This window comes from Akebia trifoliata, chromosome 7 (assembly GCF_017979445.1).
Source record: "Akebia trifoliata isolate Shusen 1 chromosome 7, ASM1797944v1, whole genome shotgun sequence".
Classification (NCBI taxonomy): domain Eukaryota; kingdom Viridiplantae; phylum Streptophyta; class Magnoliopsida; order Ranunculales; family Lardizabalaceae; genus Akebia; species Akebia trifoliata.
Genome location: NC_141381.1, coordinates 24,874,305 through 24,901,864, shown reverse-complemented (window position 1 = coordinate 24,901,864; position 27,560 = coordinate 24,874,305). Strand labels below are relative to the sequence as shown.

The window sequence follows — 27,560 nt, the reverse complement described above, 5'->3', positions numbered from 1 at the left end:
TTTAGTTGTTTTTGCTTTGTTCATTCATTTGAGCTTGAGTTGGATAAACTTTTCCAAGATCCATCAAATGTGTCTTTCTGAGTTACTCTCGTACACAAAAAGGGTATATGTGTTATTGTTTTGTCACTCAATACTAATATGTAAGTGTTAATGTGACATTCTTTGAGTCTACACCATATTTTTCTTCTATTGGTGTCTCATTTGACTTGGATCTTATGTCTTCTCACCAAAGGGAGTTGTCTGTTACAATTTCCTCCTCTCTCATGCTTCCAATTCTTCCTATAGGTGGCCTTACTGTGCTTCTTCAAATATATCAATGCACTCATTTTCGAACACCTTCATCTTCTCTGCCAGTCCCAGATCCTTCATCAGCTTCATTTGAGGTTCCTCCACATCCACTAGCATTTACTTCTACCTCTAGTGATTTTTCTATTGCTTTAAGAAAATGTATTAGAACTTGTACTAAGCTCCTAATTGTTGATTTTGTGTCTTTTCATCAAAGGTCACATTCATTTCACTAGTATCTTTCGTCTATTATTTTTATTCCCACTTCCTATGCACAAGCATTATCATCCTCTGGGTGGAAATTAGCTATGGATGAGGAGATTGCAGTCCTTCATCATAATCATACTTGGGACTTATCTCCGTTTCTACATGGGAAACAAATTGTGGGTTGTAGATGGGTGTCTATAATCAGGTATCTTCATGATGGATCTATTAAGAAGTTGAAGACTCCCTTTGTAACCAAGGTTACACACAGACTTATGGGATTGATTATAGTGAGACTTTTTCTCCAATGGCTCGCCTAAATTCTATTAGATTCTTATTCATGTTGTAGTATGTTATTTTTGACCACTGTATCAATTGGATATTAAAAATACCTTTCTATATGGAGACTTGCAGGAGGAGGTATACATAAAACAACCACCTAGATATGTTGACTCTAGTAAGACTGGACTAGTGTGTCACTTACGAAAGGCAATCTATAGATTGAAACAGTCATCTAGAACATGGTTTGATACTTTTAGCTCAGTTATTCTTGCATGTGAATTTGCTAGGTCTACTTCTAATCATTCAGTGTTTGTGAGGCACTCTTCTGGTAGAATTATTGTATTGATAGTTTATGTAGATGATATTATCATTACTGGAAGTGACCCTACTGGTATATCAGATTTGAAAACTCATCTAGCCTAACAGTTTCATACGAAAGACTTGGTCTTCTTCGCTACTTCTTGGGTATTTTAGTAGCTCTCTCCAAAGAAGGTATTAGTTTGTTTCAGAGGAAGTATGTTATAGATTTGTTATTCGAGACTGTTATTTTGGGTTTTAAACCAGTTGATACTCTAGATCACACTACTAAACTTGATGATGAACATGGGGAGATTTATCTTGATGCAGGTTATTACCATAGGTTAGTTGGCAAACTAATCTACCTGAATGTCACTCGTCAAACTATTACTTTTATTGTGGGAGTAGTTAGTCAATTTATGTATGCTCTACAACAGACTCATTGGGATGTTGTGTTTAGGATACTAAGGTATCAAAAGGGATCATTAGGAAAAGAATTATTATACAAATCTTTACCTCTTATATTCATTATTGTCTTCTCCGATGCAGATTGGCGGGGAGCATAACTGATTGTAGATCTACTTTTGGGTATTATGCATTTGTGGGAGGTAATTTCATGACTTGATGTAATAAAAATAGCACATTGTAGCTCGTTCTAATGTTAAAGCAAAATACGGGATGATGGAACATACTGCATGTGAGATACTTTGGGTTCTAAATCTTCTAAAGGAGATGGGATTGAAGTTCCTACTCTATGCCTATGTATTATAATAACCAGGCTGCTAGCTTTGTAATTAGTAAAGCAATATTCCACGAGAGAATCAAGCACATTGAGATTGATTGTTACTTTATTCGTGATATGGTGATGGCTAAGAAGATATCTACTCCTTATATCAAATTAGAAAATCAGTTAGGAGATGTTCTCATAAAATCATTGTCGAGGAGTTCCTATATACTTTTTATACCAAGCTCAGCATGTCAGATTTGTATACTCTAATTTGACGAGAAGTGTTAAAGTTCTTATTTAATGTCGTGTGGGCCCAATACTTAAGCCTACACGACCAACTACATGTTTTTAATATAAAAGAGAGGCCAACCCCTATTGGGGGTGACCAACTCATTTTCCATTTTATTTTCCACATTCTCTCCTTAATCTTAATCTTCTAACATCATATCGCACATCTTGACGTGAAAGTGTGTAGGAACCATAGATGCTTTTCATCAAGATACAAGTCAAAAAACATATATGGTTCCTACACACTTTCACATCAGGATATGTAATATGAGGTACAATCTTGAGGTCACTCCAGCACAACTCTAAATATTAATATGCATTACATATTTGAAAAGGAAATGGAACAATGGAGGAATGTCTGTCCCTATGGATTGAAGTAAAAAAATATTTTCCTCTTAAATGATTAAAGTAAAAAAAAATTATTTTCATCTTGACGTGAAAGTGTGTAGGAACCACAGATGTTTTTGATCAAGACACGAGTCAAAAAACATATATGTTTCCTACACTTTCACGTCAGGATGTGCGATATGAGGTACAATATTGAGGTCAGTCCAATACAACTCTAATAATAATATACATTACATATCTGAAAAAGAAATGCATCAATGGAGGAACGTCCATCCATATGGATTGAAGTAAAAAAATATTTTTCTCTTAAATGATTGAGAGAGATTTAAATCAATAAGCCAAGGTCGTTGGTTCACAACCGTCTGGTACACATGCCAATACGTCCTTGTAGTCCCTATCGATGGTAAAGGAATCATAAACCTTTCCGTCACTGCTCTTCTTGTACTCAAACAACAGAGATGATTGATTGAATGCAGTCATCTTGACAAACCCATAGTCATAATCTTTGAAAAGACTCCAACTGGTCTGTGTATCGCCGAACTTCACCAACTGCCTGCCTCCACCACCAGCAACAATGTGGATAGTGCCATTGACAATGCCCGAGTAGTGAGATCTTTCAGTGTTCACACATTGGTTCTGCATCACCACCATAATTTTAAAAAATAAAGCTCCAAATTGTCAAGGTACTGCGGTCTTAACCAGATGATATTAATACAATTGAGATCTTGTAGAAATGGGTTATATGTCCTTAAAAATGTGTAAAGTTACCCTAAATGAGGGGTCGATCTAACATCACCACCATAATATATATTAGTTGGGTTCCTATGACTCAAAAATGACACAAGATCTTGACTATATAAACACAAAAGCTAACAGTTGAAAATTATCTTAAAGATAAGTATCATCGGGATATGTATTATTGAGATACACATAAAATCTCAATAGTTAGATTTTGTGTTTACATGATTAAGATCTTGTGTCATATCTTGAGTCAACCATGGATCCCACCCCCCCCCCCCCCAACTACAGTTTGTGTGTTGTGGGGAGGGGAATAAACATCCCACTCCGGCTACAGTGGAGTGGGGTCCACTTTATTGCCTTTCTTTTCCTCTTCACCCCCTTTGACTTAATTGTCTTTCCTCCCCCCTCCCTTCTCAATAATGTCCCTCTAATTTTACTATCTTTCCTCCTTTACCCTTTTAACCCCAAAGATTTTTTAATAATACCCCTCCAATTTCATTATTTTTCCTCTCTTAACCCCAAAGAGGATGCCCATGTACGTGGCAAACTCTTGTGTGTGTGTGTGTGTATATAGATATTGAACATGAAGATACGTGCATGCATGCATAGAGCATGTAATTCATCTTCCATGGGTTGGATACAAACTTAAAAGACTGAAAACATCATAAATTACCATCAATTCATACCTGATAAACAGGGCACGTCCTTTCGTAGTTATGGACATGACCAGAAATTGCAATATCGACTTTGTACTTCTGCCAAAGCTTCTGCATGCTTTCCCTTCCCATGGGCTCCGAAAATGAGCCCGCCAAGGAGTACCAATAGTCAGATGAGTAGCCAAGGACACGATGAGAGGTAAAGATTAACCAAGGCTGTTTCTTCCTGTCCACTGATGCAAGGCAATGTTCAATGAACTTGTATTGTTCAGAACCCTCTCTCCAATCATGTTCAGTGTCTGCTACACAGAAGCGAAACATACCATAGTCTGTTGAATACCTGTAAAAAGAAGTAAATGTCATTTTCTATCAAACACTTACCCACAAAAGAAAGAGAGTTGCCACTGGCACTCCAACCTTTACTTATTACTCCCCAATTTCTTAAATTATTTATGACATCCAACTTAAAGATTAAGACGCCACCCTTCAAACGTTACAAAGGTTTGGCTCAAATTAAAATCTCAACATTACAAAGATGGAGGTTCAAACAATTTCAGTAGTTGTTTACAATTATGATTAGGCTCATATTAAATCCTAAACCCAAAAAATAGAAATCTAGCACACAAAAAAATGAGAGAGACTCTATTGGCAACCCAACTTTTACTTATTCTCAACCATTCACTTATTTTCTTTATTTTTAATTGGGGTGTACTAAATAAAAGTTGGGGTGCCAATAGCAGCTCTCAAAAGAAAACATGTGTGTTGTTGCTTGCAAAAATATTGCTAGTATTCCTCATGTAAGTTACCCTTACTAGTGCAACCCTACAATTGAGTTTGGCCCAACATCTTATGTTTTTTTTCCTTAAATTCTTGTCCTTGAAACTGATAGAGAAGAAACATTATGTGGTTACCAAAACTTAGCCCTGTTCTCAGCAGGAACATAGAACATGGTCTCAGCTAGCACACCACATTCTCCACCAGAATCCTTGGAGTCATAGAAGGATCCTGAATTTGGCCAGGTACGTTCATGATTACCGCTGCACGAAAATAAAATAAAAAAAGTTCAAGGAAGTATCATGAGTAAGATATTTATAACCCGTATCACATTATCTAACTTTTTTTAAAAAACAAAAAAATGACTAAGTCCACAAACCTTGCGATCATATATGGTACAGTTGATGCAATGGGTTCCACTTGTGAGGTAAACTGATCCCATTGTGACAGATATCCATCTGCATATGTGAGATCTCCAATATGAAACACTATGTCAATGTTGTCCAAATCCTTGATGAGTTGATCGGTCGTATTAAGAGATCCTGGCTGCTTATTATTGTACTCATTAGAACCATCACGCTCTGCCTGGAAAATGTAGGATGGATATCATTCTCGTTCTCCATATAATGTGCCAAGAGGGCGGAAAAAAGAAACCAAACCAAAACAAAAAGCTATATTGATTGGAGAAATCTAACTAGAACCCCTAATTTTATAAAATAATTAGAGTTCGCCCGTGCGTACGGCATGGGCATTCTCTTTCAGGTTAAGGGGCTAAAAATGAAAAAATAATAACGTTGGAGAGGTATTATCAAGAAAGGGGAGAAGAGGAAAGACAATAAAATGGGTTAAAGAGTAAAGATAGTAAAGTTAGACGGGTATTATTGAAAAGGGGGAAAAAGAAGAAATATAGTAAAATTTGAGGGATATTACTGAAAAAATGGATGGGGAGGAGAGGAAAGACAATAAAGTTGAGGGGGGTGAAGAGGAAAGGTAATAAAGTGATTAATGTGCTCCCCACATGAAGGTTAGATGGGACATTTATCCCCCATAACTGTAGCAAAGGTGCGACCTACAGTCATCTTTTATTATATAGATTTCATAGAAGACTGGATTAGCACATGTCTTTTCACTATGTTGTTAGTAGATGGTTCTTACGCCGTATCTAACAAGTATTGAAGTTTCCTCATTGTGAAACAATTTCTTTTTTACAATTTTTTCTTGATATTACCTTTCCCATGTCACCAAATATGATCACACGCTGCAAGGATTCCTGCCCGGGATAAGGGGATGATTTGAAAGAATAAGGCTTGCCCCAAATATATGAACCATTGAACAACCGATGACCAATCATGTAAGTGTACCTGAATGAAGCATCAGGAAACCGTTAATAACATAATCTTTAAAGCTTCTCAACCTTTCTAATGCAAAAATATGGATTCTCAAGATCCATACACAGAGTTTGGCCACAAGTCTTTCAAGAAGCTCGTATGTATGTAACCAGGATCGCGCCAGCCAACGGTTCGTGCTGGTGCACCTGCAGGCCCATTGAGAGAAATATTGTAGTGTTAAGAAATAAAGGTTTTCAGCAGCCAAAGCCAGTATTCAAATTCACAACTCATCTCATGCAATGAAGGAACGAGTCAATCTATTGTGGTTCTTTCATTTAAAGCAGAAGACCATCACACCCAGATTTTAAAGGCATAACTCCTAACCCACAATTTATCTCACTGTAAAGTCTCTCAAAATCAACCTAGATGGTAACTCAAGCAGAAAATGAGTCAATCTGGCAACCATTGGCCTTGAGATATTAGATTAGGAAAGGCTTTTGAGAATAATCAATGAAGTAGCTGATTTATGTCTTAAAGAGGTTATCCCAAAGTTGGTGACTATTTAAATTTTGTTAGTACATTTTAAAAATATTTGTAACTTGTACAAAATAGGAAATAAGGAAAATGTTAAAATAGACTAAAGATAGTGTTCAAGTAAAAATTCCTTCCTTAATACCCCAAATTTCAATCTAACATTCTTGAATCGTCTATTTAAAATAAATAAAGGACACTAGCGAATTAAAATGAGACATACCACACATGCTGTTTTGATGAAATGTCAATGTTCCAGCTGGTGAGCGTGTTTGAGATTCACCCTTCAGGCCCCACTCTACTAAAGGAACGGCCTCACTTACAGCGTAGCCACTTGTCCAGGTTACTGTCATCTACAAAAAACAAAACAAAAAAATGAGCATGTAAGACAGAAACACTACTTCAACCAAATGATCAGCTACTCTATAATTGTTACTAAAATAAATCCTCAGGCATTAAAAGAAGTTCTAAACTTCACTTGGAGCCTCATCAATAAATGGTTGCAGGTGATGGAGTCAGTACATACTACATACAATATATGCAATATTATACTCAAAGAAATCTTTAGTACCATCCTCAGTACCATTGTTATGCGGGCTTTCCCTTTCCTTCTAAGATAAAGACATAAATGGGGTGTTTGAGTTACAAAGGGATAACATTGGTAATTGTGGGTACAAATATCTTTGACCTGGATCCAAGCCAGATATGTTGCCTCAAGATATGAGCAGCTAATCTAAATGCTGGACTTCTAATGTGCAGCTACTCTAAATGCTCAAAAAGTTGGCAACCCTTGAGGTTGGATTTCTTGGGCAAGGTGCACCAGAAGTCAGACTTGAGAAGTCTGCTGTGATGCATTCAGATTTCAGACAAGCATTTCCGGTGCCAATCCTTGATGAATACCACACAAGGCAAGAGAATAAAGAAAGGATTTAAAACCAAACCCAACTCTATCAGTTGAGATGTGTTGTGCATCTCAAATCAAGGATGAGAAAAAAAATCCAAATATATGTTGGTAGCAGGAAACTGAGGATAAGATACTCTAAACACCTAACAACATGGTTCATGGTTAGCATAATGAGAACATGAGATAGATTTCTAACAGTGAATTTGATGAAGAAAACAAACGAGCTATGTCACCAAGGTACAACAGAGAGAGTATCCTGATTCCTCAAGGACGCAACCTCTACTTAAAAGAAACGAAATGTCCAACAGGAGACATCCATTTTGAGTACCCAAGTAAATAACATGGTAGAAAGACAATTCTCGCTGGCAACATAAACATCCCAATTGTAAAAGAATGTAAAACAGAGAAACAAATACGAATAACATCAATTTGAATAAACTTACTTCATTCCAAGACTTCCCTTGAGCAAGACGTGGATAAACAGGTGCCTTTGGATTTGCAAAAGATATATAATTCGAAACTGCCACCAGTTTTGGCTGCAGACCCCAAATATAAAATTAGTGATAAGCATGGAATCATCCACATTCCTGGTAAACCATCTCCGAGTACAATAAGGGAGGAATCATGCAAAAGGTCTAATGTGAGAAAATAAAATTTCAACTAATTTCATTCTCACGAAAAACTAGAAAACGTACAAAAGCATGAAAAGAGCCAATAGAGTTGGGAACATACATTTGACAACCCCCCTGAAAATAGAGCAAAGGAGAAGTCCGCCCGCTGATTGATCAATACAAACTTCAGAGAACCTTTTCCAGTCTTTGTATAATCTGGATTTGAGTAATTCGCATAGTGGTACTGAAAAAATAGATGCCCATGTTGATCTTATATAGTCGATAAAGTTAAACCAAAAAGACGGCTCAAGTTAATTCTAATTCCAATATAGCAAGTAGCATTACAGTAAAACACACCTTTATGGGAGCAGAGCATATATATGGTGCTTTTACAGTCGAATTAACAACTTCTGGGGTACAAATTGAAGAGCTGCAAGATTAAATTGAATTACTTTTTATTATCAAAACAATAAAATGAAACTATTGTAATATGCAGCCACAAGATATTAGGTGTACACATTTGGTGCAAATATTGTGGAATTTAAGCAAATTACAGGTCAAAATATTTGGTCAATAACTTGCGCTCTACACAATCATAGTTCAACTTCAAGAAAACTAACTGAAGAAATTATTTGTAGAAATTGGCCTTACTTTAAGTTTGCAGGAGAAAAGACTCCGACCCAATCATCTCCAGATGGATCAGGGATTTCAAGATCTACAGTTACCCATTGAGTATCTTCTCCCTGCAAAAGTAAACAAAAACATACAGCATTACCTCCATAACTTCCCATCATTCGGACATTAATTTTGCAAATATGGGTAAAATTCTTGCTCTCTTACATACATAATTACATGTAAACATGTCACAGGCATGGTGTAGGTTGACCGCCACTGAATCACTTATGGTCTAAAGTCCCTTTTTTTTATCAGTATGGTTTGAAGTTTGATCTTAAGGTGAGATGAAATAAAATCGAACCTTCTAGACCAAGACAGTTTGAAACAAACTTCCAATGTCTTATTAGGTCACACTCGAAATTGAGAACTTAGGTTCAGTCTATTGAAAGATGAAACAAATGCCCAAGCTCTAATTGATTGCCCATAGCCGATGAACCACACCTAACAATGACACTAACTATCTTGTACTTACTTTATTTTGGGTTTTCAATGAGATTAAAGGTAACAGTTCGCAGCAAAATTCGTTAGTTGGGTGATTATGATCATTTGACATTTTCAACCTTGAGACTATACGGGCCATCATTTGGATGATCTGAATTAATTAAGTATGCCTAGTAGACAGATAATAGCCAACTTTTCCATTTAGTAAATATTATATTATTCTCACCTGATTCATCTGCTTATGTCAACCAATGGATTTGATACACACATACACATATATAATTACTGGTTTTTCTGTTATAAACTGGACTAGTAGATACTATAATCGCAGAATCTCATTTTACATTGACTACAAACTTTTAATTCTTAAAATCAATTATATTTATATGAAAAAAAAAATACTAAAACCAATCAACAGGTCAACACAGCTAAGTTTTTTGAAAAGCCGGCCGAATTGAATTGGCTTTTGGTAGTCATTGAGGTATTCACAGTGGAAAGATCACTTAGAGACCTCCAAGTCCAAATTCTAAAACCAGGATCCGAATCAATTGTCAGGTAGAAAGAAACTATAACAGAAACATCAATTAATTCTTCAAAACCATTTATATATATATATATATATACACTAAAACCAATCAATGGAAACATAAAATCTTCCTGAATCCTAATAATATATACATCAGAAACACCTTGACAACAGCATCATCATCATCACCAACAACAAACTTTTAAAGACTTAAAATTCAAAACCACAACAACACTTCACATAGGGGTGGAGCCAGGATTTTCTTGTAGTGGAGGCAAATTATGGTTAGCTGTATAGTTGAGGAACCTGAAAATGAATGGTTTTAGGGAGAAATTCAGAGGTTTTTGGTTTAAGGTTGAAGAAAAGGATATTTAGGCCATTTCCAATTAATATATGAGAAGGCCCGGTAAAGAGGCAATGTCATCAACAAAAAATTGAAGGGAGGGGGCAAAAATTGGAGGGAGGTGAGGGTGTGGGGGAAAATGGGGAGAGAGGTGAAGGAGTGGGAACAAATGGGGCATGTAATTAGTTGAAAATATAGGGGTGTCTCAAAGTTCTGTGGGGGCAATTGCCCCCACCAGCTCCGCCTCTGCTTCACAGATAAAAATCAAAACTTTATTGAAACTAAATTAAAAATGCACAATCAAACAAGTGATAATTCGAAGTTCAACGACTCGAAATCCACATAAACAATCCAATCCAAAACTATAAACTCCAATTAATCAAACCAAAACCAACTGTTACCTTCAATCCAAGAACAACTGGAGATGCTTTAACAGATGCCGAATCACGAAGCGCAAAAACTGCTTTATGGATCATGATCTTCGACAGAGGCTGATCACTTAAATTCAGATGAACAGCTGAAGAACTAAAACTTAAAGAATCCAAAACCAACAATAGCAACGGAAACAACAAAATCTTCAGAGACGAAAACCTCTCCATCTCTCAAATTGTTTTCCCGAATTTCCGTAACTAAATCTCAAGAATTTAAAAACAAAAAGGCACTAAATGTTGAATCAAACAAACCCAAAGAGAGGAAGAAGGTACAGAGTTTCGCCAATTGGCACAAAAATGGTTAGTGAGACAAAACGGCCAAAGCCGGCTTTATAAACGCAGTCTTATTGTAGATTTTGAAGAAAAATAAATATTAATTATAAAATTCAAATTATTAGTTGTTCTTCTTCTTCTTCTTCATCCTTCATCGTGAGAAGTCAAAGTTGTCTGTGTCAGGCTCTGTCAAATGTGGTTTTCCCATTTAAGGCTCAAGGAAAGTAAAAACGCGGGAAAGACGTTAGCGACGTGGATGTTGAATTTACAAGAATGCCCTTGTGTTAAGACGTGTGTTTATGTCTTAATCATGGACAATCTTGGTGAACAAAAAAATTCAAAAAAAACGAGTAGGACAAACGGTTAAGAGTTAGGAAGGAAAATGGATCCTTCATGTGGAAATTTTTAAGTCAAACATCTTCGAAATTTACAATTGATGGTGATCTTTTGATCAAACTTCTAGTTGCTTCTTCATCTATATGGAGATGCCGATGTGATGTCTGATAAATAAATTTTCACAAGAGTCGTGACAAACGTACGCGGTTTGTACGTGGTTGACATGACAAAGGCATAGAACCATGATCTTTTTTCTTCTAGATACACAAGAAGAAAGATGTACAGCTTTATGCCCTTGCCATGTCAATCACGTATAGACTGCGTGTGTTTTAGCTCGTCGTTTTATCATTAATCTTTCAACAATCAAATCAAGTTAGTTGAATTTGCAAAAAGTCAAAAAAATATATATACTAATTTAAAGAGATCATATATTGTTGTGAAATCCTTCTTATATTATACAATTGGTATTTTTATCTGTCCAAAATAATGGGTGTCATGCTTTGAGATTGATGACATATGATTTTGTATGGATTTAAGTAATATAAATCATAAAGTGTGCTCTAACGTAGGAATGTTCTTAGTTTGATTGTTGGTAAGGGTGTATTAATTATAACAAAAAAAAACCTTCATATGTTGATATATATATATATATATATATATATATGGGGGGCGTTCAAGGGCCAACTTTTTAGCAAACTTTTTGGCAAAACATTTTTCAAAACATGAGTTAGAGGTTTTGGAATGGGCTGATTTTTAGTGATGATGATCTTTACGGTGAGTAGATCATCCTCACCAAAAATCAGACCATTCCAAAACTTCAAACCCATGTTTACAAGCTGAAAAATTGTGGACCGTCCATTTTTTGTAAACTGCTTTTGATGGGGTTAGAAGTTTTGGAATGAGCTGATTTTTGGTGATGATGATCTCCTCACCGTAGAGATCATCCTCACCAAAAATCAGCCCATTCCAAAACCTCTAACTCATGTTTTGAAAAATGTTTTGCCAAAAAGTTTGCTAAAAAGTTTGCCATTGATCGCTACCCTATATATATATATATATATATGGGTCCCGTTCAACAACAAACATTTTGGCAAAACATGGGTTAGAGGTTTTGGAATGGGCTGATTTTTGGTGAGGATGATCTCTGCGGTGAGAAGATCATCCTCAACAAAAATCAGCCCATTCCAAAACTTCTAGCCCCAGTTTACAAGTTGAAAAATCATGGACCGTCAATTTTTTGTATACCATTTTTGATGGGGTTAGAAGTTTTGGAATGGGCTGATTTTTGGTGATGATGATCTCCTCACCGTAGAGATCATCCTCACCAAAAATCAGCCCATTCCAAAACCTCTAACCCATGTTTTGAAAAATGTTTTGCCAAAATGTTAGTCAAAATGTTTGTTGCTGAACATTTCCCTACGGTGAATTGAAACGATTCGGTCTTCTACTATTTAAAGAGATGAGTGTATCAAATTTCCCATTCATTGTGACAACTGCCCATGATTTGTGTAGACACCCCAATTTGTCCAAATCGAATCCAAGAGTTCTCGAAATCCAACAAGGTAAAGCCTAATTTAATTTTTCATTTCATCAAGTGGGCCCACTTCAATGGAGCCCAACTCTCCTAGGAACATTTTTCAAAGGTTAAAATCAGGCTAGGCCATGGGGTAACCACGGCCTAAAGGAATCTTCCTCAAGGCCTTGAGTCACCCATGACTCTAACTATCTCTCATCAAGACCTTGGGTAGGTCATCATCATGGTCAAATTTGCACAGTAACACACCCACCCAAGGCCTATTCAATTGAGATTGTTAGCGCACATGATTGTCTAAGATTTGCTTAACGAAAGGACTCTCTAATCCTTCTCTTAATGACTTATTTAGGAAAAAAATCTCATTTTTTTTCTTTTATGCCTTTGCATTAAACCTCTCATAGTTTGCCTATATAGACTTTTTAGTCTGTCTCCATTTTCTTTTAATCTTGACTCATTGTCAAGTTTTGGTCTCCACATGAGTAGAATTACCTTCTTAACTTCATCTTATTAAGACTCAATTAAAGTGATTTACTCTTGTATCCTTTAATCTTGCCCACAAATCAAGAGGTCTTCATGCAATTCTTTGTAAATTAACCACATTCTAGGGACCATGACTCTTTTGCCCATTCCTTAGAACCCTTTAGAATCCCTAAGCTTTTTACACTTTTATCCTTAGGTTGTTAGAAGCCTAACGAGCGGTAATGACATAAAAGTTCAAAATCACAACCCCAAATTACATGCCATTAGAATTGATTCTCTAGAGATTGACCCAAAGTCAAAGGACTTGGACAACTTTATCCCTTCCCTATAATTCTTTAGAACCTTATAATTTTTACAGTCCTACCCATTGATCATCATGATTGTTAAGAATCATGAAAAAGTAAAAGACCATAAAAAACAAGATGTTGGAGGACAATTGAGGTCATTCATTGAAATTTATTTGAAAATATTAAGAACTTAAGGAAATTGAACATGTTTATCCCCAAGGTCTCCCTAGAGCCTATAAATAGAGACCTAATCCAAGGTTTTTTTTTTTTTTTTAAATCCAAACTCTATCAATTTTGTTTCTAAATTCCTTTCTAAGCCTCAAAATTTTGTCTAAGTAATCACCTTCACCCTTCTTAGAAGCTTTTTGAACAAGAAGAACAAAGAAAAAGAAAAAAGAGAAGAAAACTAAGGTGGGAAAAAATATATTTATGTTTTGCTATACTTTTACAGCCCAAATCCCTTTTCTATCTCTCCCATTTTTTAATTTTTAGCTCATTTAAATTCTAACTATGTAATCTCTATGGCTTGGGTGGTAGAGAGTAACCTCTCCATGTGAGGTAATCTCCCCTATAAGTCCATAATAAGCTCATAACGAGCATTTAATTTCAAATATAGTTGTTTCAATTTCATTTAAATTTCAAGTACTTTTATTTTCCTAGTTTAACATTCTTTTCTTTTTATGGTTAATGAGGAAGAGATCAATTCCTCTTTATGAGGTGATCTTCCCTTTTATAAGCTTGGGAACAATCCATGCATGGACAATGAGCGTACACCACCTTTTTTATATTTCAAAAGGATTAAGAATCAAAGGTTGAGGTCTTCCTAGATGTACATCTAACTCTTTAAGCCAACAAAAACAGTCTAATATGGATACATCTTCATCCATAAGGTTTTAAGTTTCACCAAGGATATATCAATTTGTGAATATGTCCCTAGAACTAAACCAACAAAAAATAACTCTAAAGTGAAGTACATGAACTTATGGTAATGCTTAATGATACAACAAAGTGAAATTCAAATGAATTTGCATTCAAATCCCAAGCCCACCAAAAAAATCCAGCAAGTACCACTTTTTCATTTCTAACTTGTTCGTCATCTCTCTTTTGAGTAATTGTAAGTTGAATTATAGTCTGTTTAGTTCTTAACTTCTCTCAACTCCTTTAACTTCAAAAACTATAACAGCAAAAAAAAAAAAAAATCCAATTTTCTATTTCACTCATGGCCATTCTTTAGTAATTATCACTTGATGACACCTTCCTTATCCCTCAATCAAACTTCTTTACCTAGTTCTTAGGTAGACTTTTTCCCTTTCCATTGTTATGAGTCAGTACAAGCCAAAAAACAAATTTCTAAAACTTATTTTTATGGTGTCCATTTACATCTTAAACATTGAATGGTAACAACTCTTAAACCCACGTAAATGAGATTAAAACCATTTGAACCTCACGTATCCATTATTTACTTACAACATAATCAAGAATCACGCAAACAAAAAAGAATCACATAATATAAAGATTGCCTTATTATGAGTAGTGGTACAACTTGGTCAATTCAAATTGAGAACTTAACCAAATTGACAGCTTTGGATTTGTTTGGTTCAATTTGGAAAAAGTTGTGGTTTGTTTCCATGTTAAGAGAACGGAAAATTGACAAATTTGGTTCGTTCTCACTTGAAGACTTGTATAAAATCAAATCAAACTAAGAAGTGAACCTTTATATAATAAATAAATATATATAGGGTCGGAATCTAAATACGCATAAACCCACTCTCATCCGCACAGATGATCTCAGCTGTTAGATCGCATTCGATCTAACGACTCAAATCTGTTTTGAGTTTAAATGATAAATTTTAATGTTTTTACTCCACCCTCCTTTAACTTTTATCTGTTTAGTTACATCCTCCTCAACCACTTAAAATCTAAAACACTATTACAGAATATAGAGTTCTTTCTCTTGCTCAAACAAACAAACAACAAAAAGGAAAAGGTTTTTTCTTGCGATTTTGGCCTCTCTCCTCTTCTCTTCTATGACTTCAAATGGAACCCTAACTAGTTTCGTGTTCTTCTCCACTCACCGACGATTTGCGACAGTAATGACAATCTGACTTTCGTCTCCACTTTCCTTCCTCTGCAAGTTCTAACATGATCTACATTCTCAAATATGGGTCTCCAAAAAAAGATTGTAATGGAAGGTTGGGACCTCATGAAATAGATCCAATTTGAGATTATTAATAAGGCTAAGAAGATTAAGCATGAACAATGGAACCACAAAAATGGGAGAGTGATAGGAGAGATCATACCTAGTTTTGGAGGAGAGATCAGTAAGCCAGCAAAGGTCGAATTTGTTCAAGCATAAGTGAGGTTGAGAAATCAGTGATCTTCGTTTGAGAACGAGAGAGTGCTTCGTCTTGAAAGATCAATAAGCTTCGTTTGAAATTGAAAGAGGTCAAGAGGTCAAAGAGTGAGTTCAGAGAGGAGGAGAGGAGAGTCTACAAGAATGAAGAGAGGTGTGAGGAATAGATCGTACCTCTATTTTTGTGTTTTAGGTTTAAAATTGCCAAGGGAGTAGCACTAATTAAAGACAAGTTCATAGATGGCGCTGTAATAAACGAGATGTTATTCACTTAAACGAAAAAATAGATTTGGGATGTTAGATTGTGTTGTCATTTGTGCATATGTGAGTTTGTTTGTGCATCTCTGGATCCCGACCCATATATATTAAAGTATGGAATTATTTTAAGAGTTAGGACATAAACTAATGACTTTTTTATGGATAAATTAATAACTTTTTTCTAGATGGATTAATAATGACTTATAATATGAAATTTCATGTTTATTATTTATTTGATTTTTTTTAATTTTAAATATGTTGTTTCCAAGCAGATTTATAAGATATTAGCAACCCATAAAACCAAACCAAACCAAATTGACCTTACTTTGGTTTAGTTCGATTTGATTCGGTTTTATTGACATTTTGATTCGATTATGATTCTTATGTAGTGGAACCGACCTATATCGGTTTGGTTCCATTTTGGTCCCAAAAGAACCAAGTGCAGCTCTAATTATGTGGGATCTCTTGAGCAAGCAATTGAATTTGCGAGTTATGATATTGTGGATGCCTCCCGTGTAGCATTGGCTTGGTGTGAAATTGGCATGTGGCGACTTGTAAACATATGCACGTTTGTTTAGTGAAGATGTTGGCAACTTGGTTTTACAAGGTGACAAATCATGTTATTAGCAGCCCAAGAACTACTTTCTCAGTCTATCTTGACATGTTTTGTTTTGTCATGAAACATGGGATTGATTGTCATGTGAAGAGCAAGCATAGGGTATAGGTGTGTAGAGATGAAGACCGATGTTGCATAGAATAAACATGAACCAAGTAAGTTCCGCAATAGTAGAGACAAGACTCAAGAGCATAATATTCCCTTTTGGCACTTGAAAGTAGTACGGTGGATTGCTTTTTAGCCCTTTACGAAACGCAATCGCCAGAGATATGCATTGTACCACTTTGTAGATCATCACTTGATAGGGCATCCATCCCAATTGGCATCTAAAAATTCGTAAACGACCATGAGGTTGTAGGGGAGAAGATAGATGCCATGATTAATAGTCCCATTGATATACCCAAGTATGCATTTAACCAGTCGAAAGTGAAAATTGGTGGGGACTTGTACATGTTGGCATTGTGTTACCGAGTTTACTAACACAGTACTGAACTAGTACGAGGTTTGGTTCGTAGTGGGTTCATCAAAACATCGAACCTAACGAAAACCCTTGTTTTGGTGAAGTTTAGAGATGCCCTTACGGTTTGATCAATACTAGAGATAACTTTTATTTTGAAAATCCCAAAATTCGATCAATATTAAAGATACCCCTTTATTTTCAAACTATTGATATGCCCCTTGACATGGGTCTTCTTCCGTGAGAATAACATATATGATTTAAATATCCTCTACGAACTGGGTTAATTCAAGAGTATCGAATCACAAATTGTAAATCCAAATTTGAACCAAGCGAACCAACGAAGTAGAAATATCAAATCGAGAGTCAACATGTGTACCTTTGCCAATAAGTATTAGTCTTAAAGTGGTGGAAAAGTTAGGATCTATAATTCCACACCTAGGAAATTAATATCACTAGATCTGTTTAGATTTCAGCCGCTCGTTTTGACACGCTCTGCCCGCGTTTTAGCTTTTGAGATTTCTTTGTGTGGACTTTAGGGCTTATATCTGTTGTTGACTATAGCTGTCGGTCAACGTATCAAAGGGACAGCACACAAGTTGTCTGTTTCATCATTATCATTAGGTGAGGGTTGAAGTTTCAAATGTCAACTATGAATTTCTAGAAACGTTAAAAAGTCGAAAATTGGGATTTTTTTTGGGGGGTGGGGGATTTGATTCACAATTTTCTTTCCTTTATTTAAAAACATTTGGATTCGTTGACTTGTGAAAAACGATTCTTATTATGCAAAATATGAAATTCATTAATCCAATTAATTTATTAAGACAATTGATTGTATAATACTCTTTATTGAGAATATGTATCAAATAATTCCCTAATAAATAATATAAACCTTTTAAATCTCATTTAATAAAATATAAATCTATTAAAGATCTTTTAAAGATATTTTGAAAAATATTTTTTTATTAATTTTACAAAGTGATTGACGTAAAAGACTTTCTCAAAACGTGTACCCTTAGGGCAAATAGGGTCTTGTTAACGTGTGCCTTAGGGCACATGTTAAAGTACAATAAATACACTTTGAAAATTGAATTTTGTACCGAAAATGACCTTGAGATTTTTAATTTTTTTGTCAAAATACCCTCAAATTTATTTTGTCATTTCTTTCCATACTATAGATGATTTAAGGTTTTTTTTTATTTCAAAATAAATAAATCTTATATAAAATTCTTCAAGTTTTCATATAAATTATCGATTGAATTTTAAAATGAACAACTCTTCTAAAAATTTATTACTTTTAATAAAGATAATTTTTTATTTTTAAAAATAATCATTAATTTGTATCTTTAGTATAACAAATTATAACTAAATTAATAATTTTGTTGATAATATATTAATCTTTTTAAATGAATTTTTTTTTATAATGATTTGAAATACTCCTTTTTCATTCGATTCTTAAGAATCGAAACCGATGGGTACCTGTGATTTTTTAAGGTTTCGGTTATGGTTCCATTTATTTTGGAATCAGACCTGAAACCAACAAAAACCAGAACCAAACTAAATATCAAGGTTATGGTTCCAAGTTCTTTATAAATCAAATCGGAACCGACCCATTGACACCTCTAAGCCACAATAAGCAATATATATATATATATATATATAAGAATTTAAATCAAGTTGATGCAATCAACAAATGTTCTTTGATATGAATGATAACTTCACGGGACCTAGTCCAATTAAGAAATTTTCCACCATGTGAATAAAGTGGTTATAAATTATTTTTCTAATCAAAGTTAGATGATATCGACATCAAGAGAGAATAATTCTTAGAACATTATAATATATCTTAATAAAATAAGTGGATTTCAATCAACAATAAAACTAATGTTCTCTTATTCAAAAGAGGATTGCAAAATACTTCTAAAAATCATCTTTTGGGATGCTAACCAACATTTAAAATATATGAATTTAATCGACAAACACACCAAAAGTCAAATCGTGATTCTTGGACTCAAAAATTTTCACTCGGTCTATATGCGGACTGACATGGCAAGGGTACAGAACTATAGATCTTTTCCTTCAAGATACACAAGGAAAAGATCAACGGTTCTGCACTCTTGCCACATCAACCGAGTGAAATTTTCAAGTCCGAAAATCAGTAGCAAAAGTCAAAATGATTTAAAAAATATAAATTCTAAAATGACTTCCAAAGATAAATGCCGCCTTCTTTTCTCTTGGGTGTAGTTGTAGAGAGAAAAGTCAAAATACTTCTCACAAATGTGCATAAGAGGCCAAGGAAAAAAAAACTAAACATTGAAGTTGCTTAGGCTACAATAATTCATGACCCAACCAACACTCATTTTCAATTAAATATGTTGAGAGAGAGAGAGAGCATGAACCTACCTCATAATGAGGGAAAACCCAACACTTGTGGCACACAAAGTGGACAGCCCAACTCAAGAATTTGGGCCAATAGATTTCTATTACTTTATATAATACAAAGATGTAGTAGTGGTGGATATACTTCATACTTGCACCCATAATGTTATGAGAAGTCAAACTTCTACGTTTCAGCTGCTCTCAATTGCCTTTGACTAGACTCTGTACGATTATACAAATAAATAGCAATTAAATTTACAAGAATACCCTCTTGTTAAGTCAAACATTCATTTTCCAGCATCATCATTATGAACGAAAAAAATAAGGGCATATTTAATTGCACATGGGAAATATGGTGAAAAATCAATTTGCATGGAAAATGATATTTTTCAAGTGTTTGATTGCACATGGAAATGAAAATTCATTTTTCACCCCAATCAAAAAGTCCACAAAAACATGGATTTCACTTTTCTACCCATATGGGTGGGAAAGTGATATCCACCCATATTTTTCATCCACATTTTTTTCCCACTAATATATGCTTCTTCCCTACCCCCACTATCACCATTATACTAACCTCGTCATCGTTGTCGTCGTCACCATGGTCGTTACCGTCGCCATCGTCGTCTCCGTCTCCGTCTTCGTCTCCGTCATCAGCATCTTTGGCAACCTTCTTTCTCTCTCTTACCTCATCTGCCACCACCACCACCACGTTCTCCCTTCATCTTCCTCATCATATTCTTCCTTACTTACCTCCACCACCACTATCGTCGCCACCATCACCACCACGTTCTCCCTTCTTCTTCCTGACTTACCTCCACCGTCGTCGTCGTCGCCTCCGCTGCCACCATCTCCGTCGCCGCTACCCTCGCCGTCGACACTGTCTCCGCCACCACATCCTCCCCCCTCCCTCTTCCTCCTCATCTTCTTCCTCTCCCCCTCCTCCTCTTCTTTTTTTTTCATATTTTTTCCATGATTTTATCCAAGTAAAATCAAACAATGGAATTTAATTTTCCAACCCTACCTATTTTCCACAACTATTTTTTCATGGATTTCAAATTCCATGGAAAATCACTTTCTATGCAATCAAACATACCCTAAATAAATTCTGCAATGTACCTCAAGATATATAATATGATTTTGATTTCTTCTCGATTTTGTGTTGTCTGTGCATCAAGGGTATACCTGCAAAAATACTCTTAACACCCAAATCACACTTGGTCACATAGTAATAAAAACAATGTTTTTTTTTTTTTTCAGAAAAAAATCTTTTAAAACTCATCTTGCATCTCTGATGATTAAAAAACACGACATTTACATTTATAACACACAAAAAAAAAAAAAAAAAAAATCATTTTTTCACGGGATAAAATATTAAATATTTTCTCTCTTTTTTTTTAATGTGGAATTTGATACATAATAGAATGTGGTGATTCATGAATGTAAAAATATGGGATTTGATGATAATAACTTGATTTTATAAATTTTCATTATGGGAACGGTTCGGCAGCCCTAAAGTTTGCCAAACATTTTTTGTAAATCACTTTTGATGGGGTTAGAAGTTTTGAAATAGGCTGGTTTTTTGTGCGAAGAGATCATCCTCACCAAAAATCAGCTCATTTTAAAACTTCTAGCCCTAATTTACAAATTGAAAAATCATGGACCGTCCAATTTTTGTAAAGCACCTTTGATGGGGTTAGAAGTTTTGGAATAGGCTGATTTTTGGTGAGGATGATCTCCTCATCATAGAGATCATCCTCACAAAAAATCAGCTCATTCCAAAGCTTCTTACCCATGTTTTAAAAAAATGTTTGGCAAACTTTAGGGCTGCTAAACCGCTCCCTTTCATTATATTATATATATATATATATATATATATATATATATTATATATATATATATATGGGTCGGGTTCCGTAGACCCCCATTACGACCCCCTTTGCGACACACCATTTTGTCTTATATGGGCAAAAATGTTTGGAATGGGCTGATTTTTTGTGAGGATGATCTCTATGGTGAGGAGATCATCCTTGCCAAAAATCAGCTCATTATGAAATTTCTAGCCCCATGTTTACAAATTGAAAAATTTTAGACCGTCCAATTTTTGTAAATCAATTTTGATGGGGTTAGAAGTTTTGGAATGGGATGATTTTTTGCCAGGATGATCCCCTCATCACAGAGATCATCCTCACAAAAAATCAGCTCATTCCAAAGCTTCTTACCCATGTTTTAAAAAAATGTTTGGCAAACTTTAGGGCTGCTAAACCGCTCCCTTTCATTATATATATATATATATATATATATTATATATATATATATTATATATATATATATGGGTCGGGTTCCGTAGACCCCCATTACGACCCCCTTTGCGACACACCATTTTGTCTTATATGGGCAAAAATGTTTGGAATGGGCTGATTTTTTGTGAGGATGATCTCTATGGTGAGGAGATCATCCTTGCCAAAAATCAGCTCATTATGAAATTTCTAGCCCCATGTTTACAAGTTGAAAAATTTTAGACCGTCCAATTTTTGTAAATCAATTTTGATGGGGTTAGAAGTTTTGGAATGGGATGATTTTTTGCCAGGATGATCCCCTCATCACAGAGATCATCCTCACAAAAAATCAGCCCATTCCAAACATTTTTGCCCATATAAGACAAACGGTGAGTCGTAATAACGCCATCCTATATATATATATATATATGGGGACGGTTCAGCAGCCCTAAAGTTTGCCAAGTTTGGTGCCAAACATTTTTCAAAATATGGGTTAGAAGCTTTGGAATGAGCTGATTTTTTGTGAGGATGATCTCTATGATGAGGAGATCATCCTCACCAAGAATCAGCCTATTCCAAAACTTCTAACCCCATCAAAAGTGATTTACAAAAATTGGATGGTCCACGATTATTCAACTTGTAAACTAGGGTTAGAAGTTTCAAAATGAGCTGATTTTTTGTGAGGATGATCTCTTTACCGTAGAGATCATCCTCACAAAGAATCAGCATATTCCAAAACTTCTAACCCCATCAAAAGTGATTTACAAAAAATGTTTGGCACCAAACTTGACAAACTTTAGGGCTGCCGAACCGTTCCCAAAAAATTAGTTCATTTTGAAACTTCTAACCCTAGTTTACAAGTTGAAGAATAGTGGACCGTCCAATTTTTGTAAATCACTTTTGATGGGGTTAGAAGTTTTGGAATAGGCTGATTCTTAGTGAGGATGATCTCCTCATCATAGAGATCATCCTCACAAAAAATCAGCTCATTCCAAAGCTTTTAACTCATGTTTTGAAAAATGTTTGGCACCAAACTTGGCAAACTTTAGGGTTGTTGAACCGTCCCCTATATATATATATATGGGAAATGTTCAGCAACAAACATTTTGACAAACATTTTGGCAAAACATTTTTGAAAATATGGGTTACAGGTTTTGGAATGGGCTGATTTTTGGTGAGGATGATCTCTACAGGGAATAGATCATCATCACCAAAAATCAGCCCATTCCAAAACTTCTAACCCATCAAAAATGGTTTACAAAAAATGGACGGTTCACAATTTTTCAACCTGTTAACATGGGGCTAGAAGTTTTGGAATGGGCTGATTTTTGATGAGGATGATCTCCTCACCGCAGAGATCATCCTCACCAAAAATCAGCCCATTCCAAAACCTATAACCCATGTTTTGATAAATGTTTTGCCAAAATGTTTGTCAAAATGTTTGTTGCTGAAAGGGACCCTATATATATATATATTATATATATATAATATATATATATATATATATATATATATATATAATATATATATATATATATGGGAAATGTTCAGCACCCTAAGTTTTACCACACACTTTAACAAACGTTTTTTGTCCTACATGGGTTAGAAGTTTTGGAATGGGCTGATTTTTGGTGAGGATGATCTCTATGATTAGAAGATCATCCTCCCCAAAAATCAGCCCATTCCGAAATGTTTAGCCCCATGTTTACACGTTGAAAAATCATGGACCGTCTATTTTTTGTAAACCATTTTTGATGGGGTTAGAAGTTTTGGAATGAGCTGATTTTTGGTGAGGATGATCTCCTCACCATAGAGATCATCCTCACCAAAAATCAGCCCATTTCAAAACTTCTAACCCATGTAAGACAAAACACGTTTGTGAAAGTGTGTGGTAAAGCTTAGGGTGCTGAACGGGACCATATATATATATATATATATATATAAGTCAGCAACAAACATTTTGGCAAAACATTTTTCAAAACATGGGTTAGAGGTTTTGGAATGGGCTGATTTTTGGTGAGGATGATCTCTACGGTGAGGAGATCATCATCACCAAAAATCAGCCCATTCCAAAACTTCTAACCCATCAAAAATGGTTTACAAAAAATGGACGGTCCACGATTTTTCAACTTGTAAACATGGGGTTAGAAGTTTTGGAATGGGCTGATTTTTGGTATATATAGGATCCCGTTCAGCAACAAACATTTTGGCAAAACATTTTTCAAAACATGGGTTAGAGGTCTTGGAATGGGCTGATTTTTTGTGAAGATGATCTCTACGGTGAGGAGATCATCCTCACCAAAAATCAGCCCATTCCAAAACTTCTAACCCCATGTTTACAAATAGAAAAATAGTGGACCGTCCATTTTTTGTAAACCATTTTTGATGGGTAAGAAGTTTTGGAATGGGCTGATTTTTGGTGATGATGATCTCATCACTGTAGAGATCATCCTCACCAAAAATCAGCCCATTCCAAAATCTCTAACCCATATTTTCAAAAATGTTTTGCCAAAATGTTTGTTGCTGAACATTTCCCATATATATATATGGGTCCCGTTCGCCACCCTTAGTTTTACCACACACTTTAACAAACGCGTTTTGTCTTACATGGGTTAGAAGTTTCGGAATGAGCTGATTTTTGGTGAGGATGATCTCTATGGTGAGGAGATCATCCTCACCAAAAATCAGCTCATTCCAAAACTTCTAACCCCGTCAAAATTGATTTACAAAAAATGAACGGTCCACAATTTTTCAACGTGTAAACATGGGGCTAAACATTTCGGAATGGGCTGATTTTTGGGGAGGATGATCTTCTAATCATAGAGATCATCCTCACCAAAAATCAACTCATTCCAAAACTTCTAACCCATGTAGGACAAAAAACGTTTGTTAAAGTGTGTGGTAAAACTTAGGGTGCTGAACATTTCCCTATATATATATATAGGGTCCCGTTCAGCACCAGACATTTTGGGCAACATTTTAGCCAACTATTTTTGTCTTACATGGGTTAGAAGTTTTGGAATGGGCTGATTTTTTGTGAGGATGATCTCTACGGTAAGGAGATCATCCTCACCAAAAATCAGCCCATTCCAAAATTTCTAGCCCCATGTTTACAAATTGAAAAATGTGGACCGTCCATTTTTTGTAAATCATTTTTGATGGGGTTAGAAGTTTTGGAATGGACTGATTTTTGGTGATGATGATCTCATCAAGTGATGAGATCATCATCACCAAAAATCAGTCCATTCCAAAACTTCTAACCCCATGTTTTGAAAAATGTTTTGCCAAAATGTTTGGTGCTGAACATTTCCCATATATATATATATATTATATATATATATATATATATATATATATATATTTCATAACTTTTAATATATAATTTTTTATCTTTTATTATCATCATTTTTCCCCCTTTTCAATGTTTTTTTCCAAAGTTTTCTCTTGCCGTTTTAAACCAATACTCCAACTATGTGGCTATGCTTAGTGGTATAATAGGAATTTTGGGTTACCCCTTCTCCAATTTTTGTCTCAATTTATAACTGTTCCCTTTCAATAGATTTAGTAACCATTTTCCTTAATATTAGCGACGACTCACAGACAACAGTCACCTATATATGCTTTGGTAACTATCGCACGAGTAGTGGTAATACAGTCTGCAATGGTCAGAACCATCCAATATTTCCTCTTTAGGCTTTTAGTGTTCTGAGTTCGACGTTGTGGGCCCACTTTCGAGATGCCAATTAGGCGATCGTATTTTAAGACTCAATCCACTTATATTCCCTCTTCTGAAGATGATTCCAACCTTCCAGGATACCAACTTAGTATCTCGAGAAAATACAAGCCACCTTGCAGTGTGATGAATTATTCTCCCCAAATCATCATCAATAGAAAAGACATATAGGACTTGCTTAGGTACAAGGAAGGGGTATCTGGAGTAGGCTTGCAATGGGCCGGGCCTTAAGGGCCACAAAACCTAGCCCAAACTAGATTGTCTAAGCCCGATCCGATACTTAAACAGGCCTTCATAACATGCTTACTTTCGATTGTGAGACCTTACTTTTAAAATTCCCATCCTACTTAGGGTATGTTTGTTACAGGATACTGTACCTAAGAGACGTAGAAGGGAAGTTGAGTCCAGGAGAATCTTGTTTGTTATAAAAGCTGACAAAAAACCTAATAGAAATAGTAGAGATAAGTCGAATTGATTCTATTGTTCAATCGACAAGTTAAGAAGAATGAGGGGTTAAAGCGTCATTTCACCCCATACATTTTTCAGTGTTGGCTTCTCATAGTGGCTTGTGCGCAAAAGCAGTCATTATTAACAAACATGCTTCTCCTGCTTTTTCAGCTCAAAGCCAGAAAAGTTGCTGAAAAAACCCGTAACAAGCCCTTAGCTTTTATTATTATTATTTTTTTGATAGATAGCCCTTAGCTTTTATCATGGCTGTTTAACTTCTTTTAGGACTTGTTTGGATTGTGGAGCCATGATTCCTGAAAATTGACAATGAGATCATTTTTTTTTTTTACAGAGTTCCGGACCGTAGGCCTGACAATGGTTGATTGCCTACGATAATTCGCCTTGAAGTTGTAAAATTCCAACTCCGGTCGTTTATCAATTCTGAAGAATTGAGAGTTGCAATTTTCTAAAGTTGGAAGCTCCAAACAGGAGCTGATATTGTGATTTTTGTGAAAAGCCTTTGCTACATACTACAGTGACTCAAAATAAGACTCAGAAGCAGCAGTAGAGTGTGCAAAGAATCATCGATTATCCTCGAGTATAAACTCTCATATCTCGAGATAACACATCAATGTTTTCTACTCAATTGTGCAACTTCAAGTGTTATTGCTTCCAAACATGTGCTTAGTCATGTTTTGGTCCTTAACACTCCAAGAATCTCCCCCCTATGCTTCCTTTTTCATTTCTTTTTTCAGTCGTACTACATTGACTTCCTACAACACTCAGTTTACAGAGAACCATTGATTTTCTTCGAGTGTACAACACTTGCATCTCAAGGAAAAGGCTCTATGATTGTATGCAACCATCTTCAACATTGTGTTTACAAAGAACCATCGATTTTTCTTCGTGTACAATATTTGTATCTCAAGGAAAAGGCTCTATGATTCTGTGCAACCATGACGTGGATAATGTTGCAAGCAATGTTGTAGGAAGTCAATTTAGCATTTTTCTTCTTCTTTTCCTTCTAATATATTTTTTGGGCACACATTGTTGAAGCCCTAAAAAAAAAAATCCCAAAATGGAAATTTCTGAAAACAATAAAGAAAAAAAAATTTATAAGCTTCCCTACCAAACTTAATAGGAATCTTTATTCAATTCTTTGGGTGGTCTTAGTCAAACTTAAACACATTCCAATGGAGAAAAATATGGATTGCTTCAAATAAAACAGTAATCTAAAAGCTTGCTCGTCACAAAAAAAGTAGTAAATCCCAAGGTGAATAAGGTGGTATGTTGCATTTAAGATTGCGACTGTTATTATAGAATTGGAAGCATATATCAAATGGCCATAAGTCTATAAATCACCAATCAAGCTGATTTTTGTTGTAAATCAACAAATCGATAGGCCAAAATATCTAATGGGTTATATATTTGGCATGAGACCAACACATTCCTAGAACCAACATCTGAGATTTCATCTAGAGATAATACCTTTCAACCTGAAATTACAAAACTACCCTACCATATGTAGCAATCTCAATTATTCAGAGATGTGGTTATGGGGTCTCTCTATAAAAAGAATGGCAGAAAAGGATACCTCGGTGACAATAGGTACACCTTCTGGACCCTATGGCAGGGACCCCCCCTCACATTTACATCATCATCTTCAAATGTGGGAAAATCCTTGCAATCTAAGTATCATCTTTGAAGCTTTCAACAGAGAAAAAGATTGATGTTAT

General features: G+C 35.3%; 1 protein-coding gene across 1 annotated transcript; it reads right to left on the bottom strand.

Moving 5' to 3' along the window:
* Positions 1-2,562: 2,562 nt before the first annotated feature.
* Positions 2,563-11,129, bottom strand: LOC147398517 (putative inactive purple acid phosphatase 27). Its single transcript, XM_086447750.1, has 12 exons — positions 10,363-11,129; positions 8,628-8,719; positions 8,334-8,406; positions 8,098-8,220; positions 7,809-7,901; positions 6,685-6,814; positions 6,055-6,136; positions 5,831-5,963; positions 4,982-5,187; positions 4,740-4,865; positions 3,859-4,168; positions 2,563-3,067 (listed from the first exon to the last, which is right to left on the bottom strand). The coding sequence occupies exons 1-12, from the start codon at positions 10,558-10,560 to the stop codon at positions 2,762-2,764; spliced, it is 1,872 nt and encodes a 623-aa protein (XP_086303876.1). The 5' UTR covers positions 10,561-11,129; the 3' UTR covers positions 2,563-2,761.
* Between the last annotated feature and the right edge of the window lie 16,431 nt (positions 11,130-27,560).

Coding starts and splice junctions, on each gene's coding strand:
- LOC147398517 (XM_086447750.1), bottom strand. CDS start 10,560: ATGGAGAGGTTTTCGTCTCTGAAGATTTTGTTGTTTCCGTTGCTATTG. Junction 5,188..5,830: donor TATTTGGTGACATGGGAAAG/GTAATATCAAGA, acceptor TACATTTTCCAG/GCAGAGCGTGATGGTTCTAA. Junction 4,169..4,739: donor GAGAACAGGGCTAAGTTTTG/GTAACCACATAA, acceptor TTCTTTTTACAG/GTATTCAACAGACTATGGTA.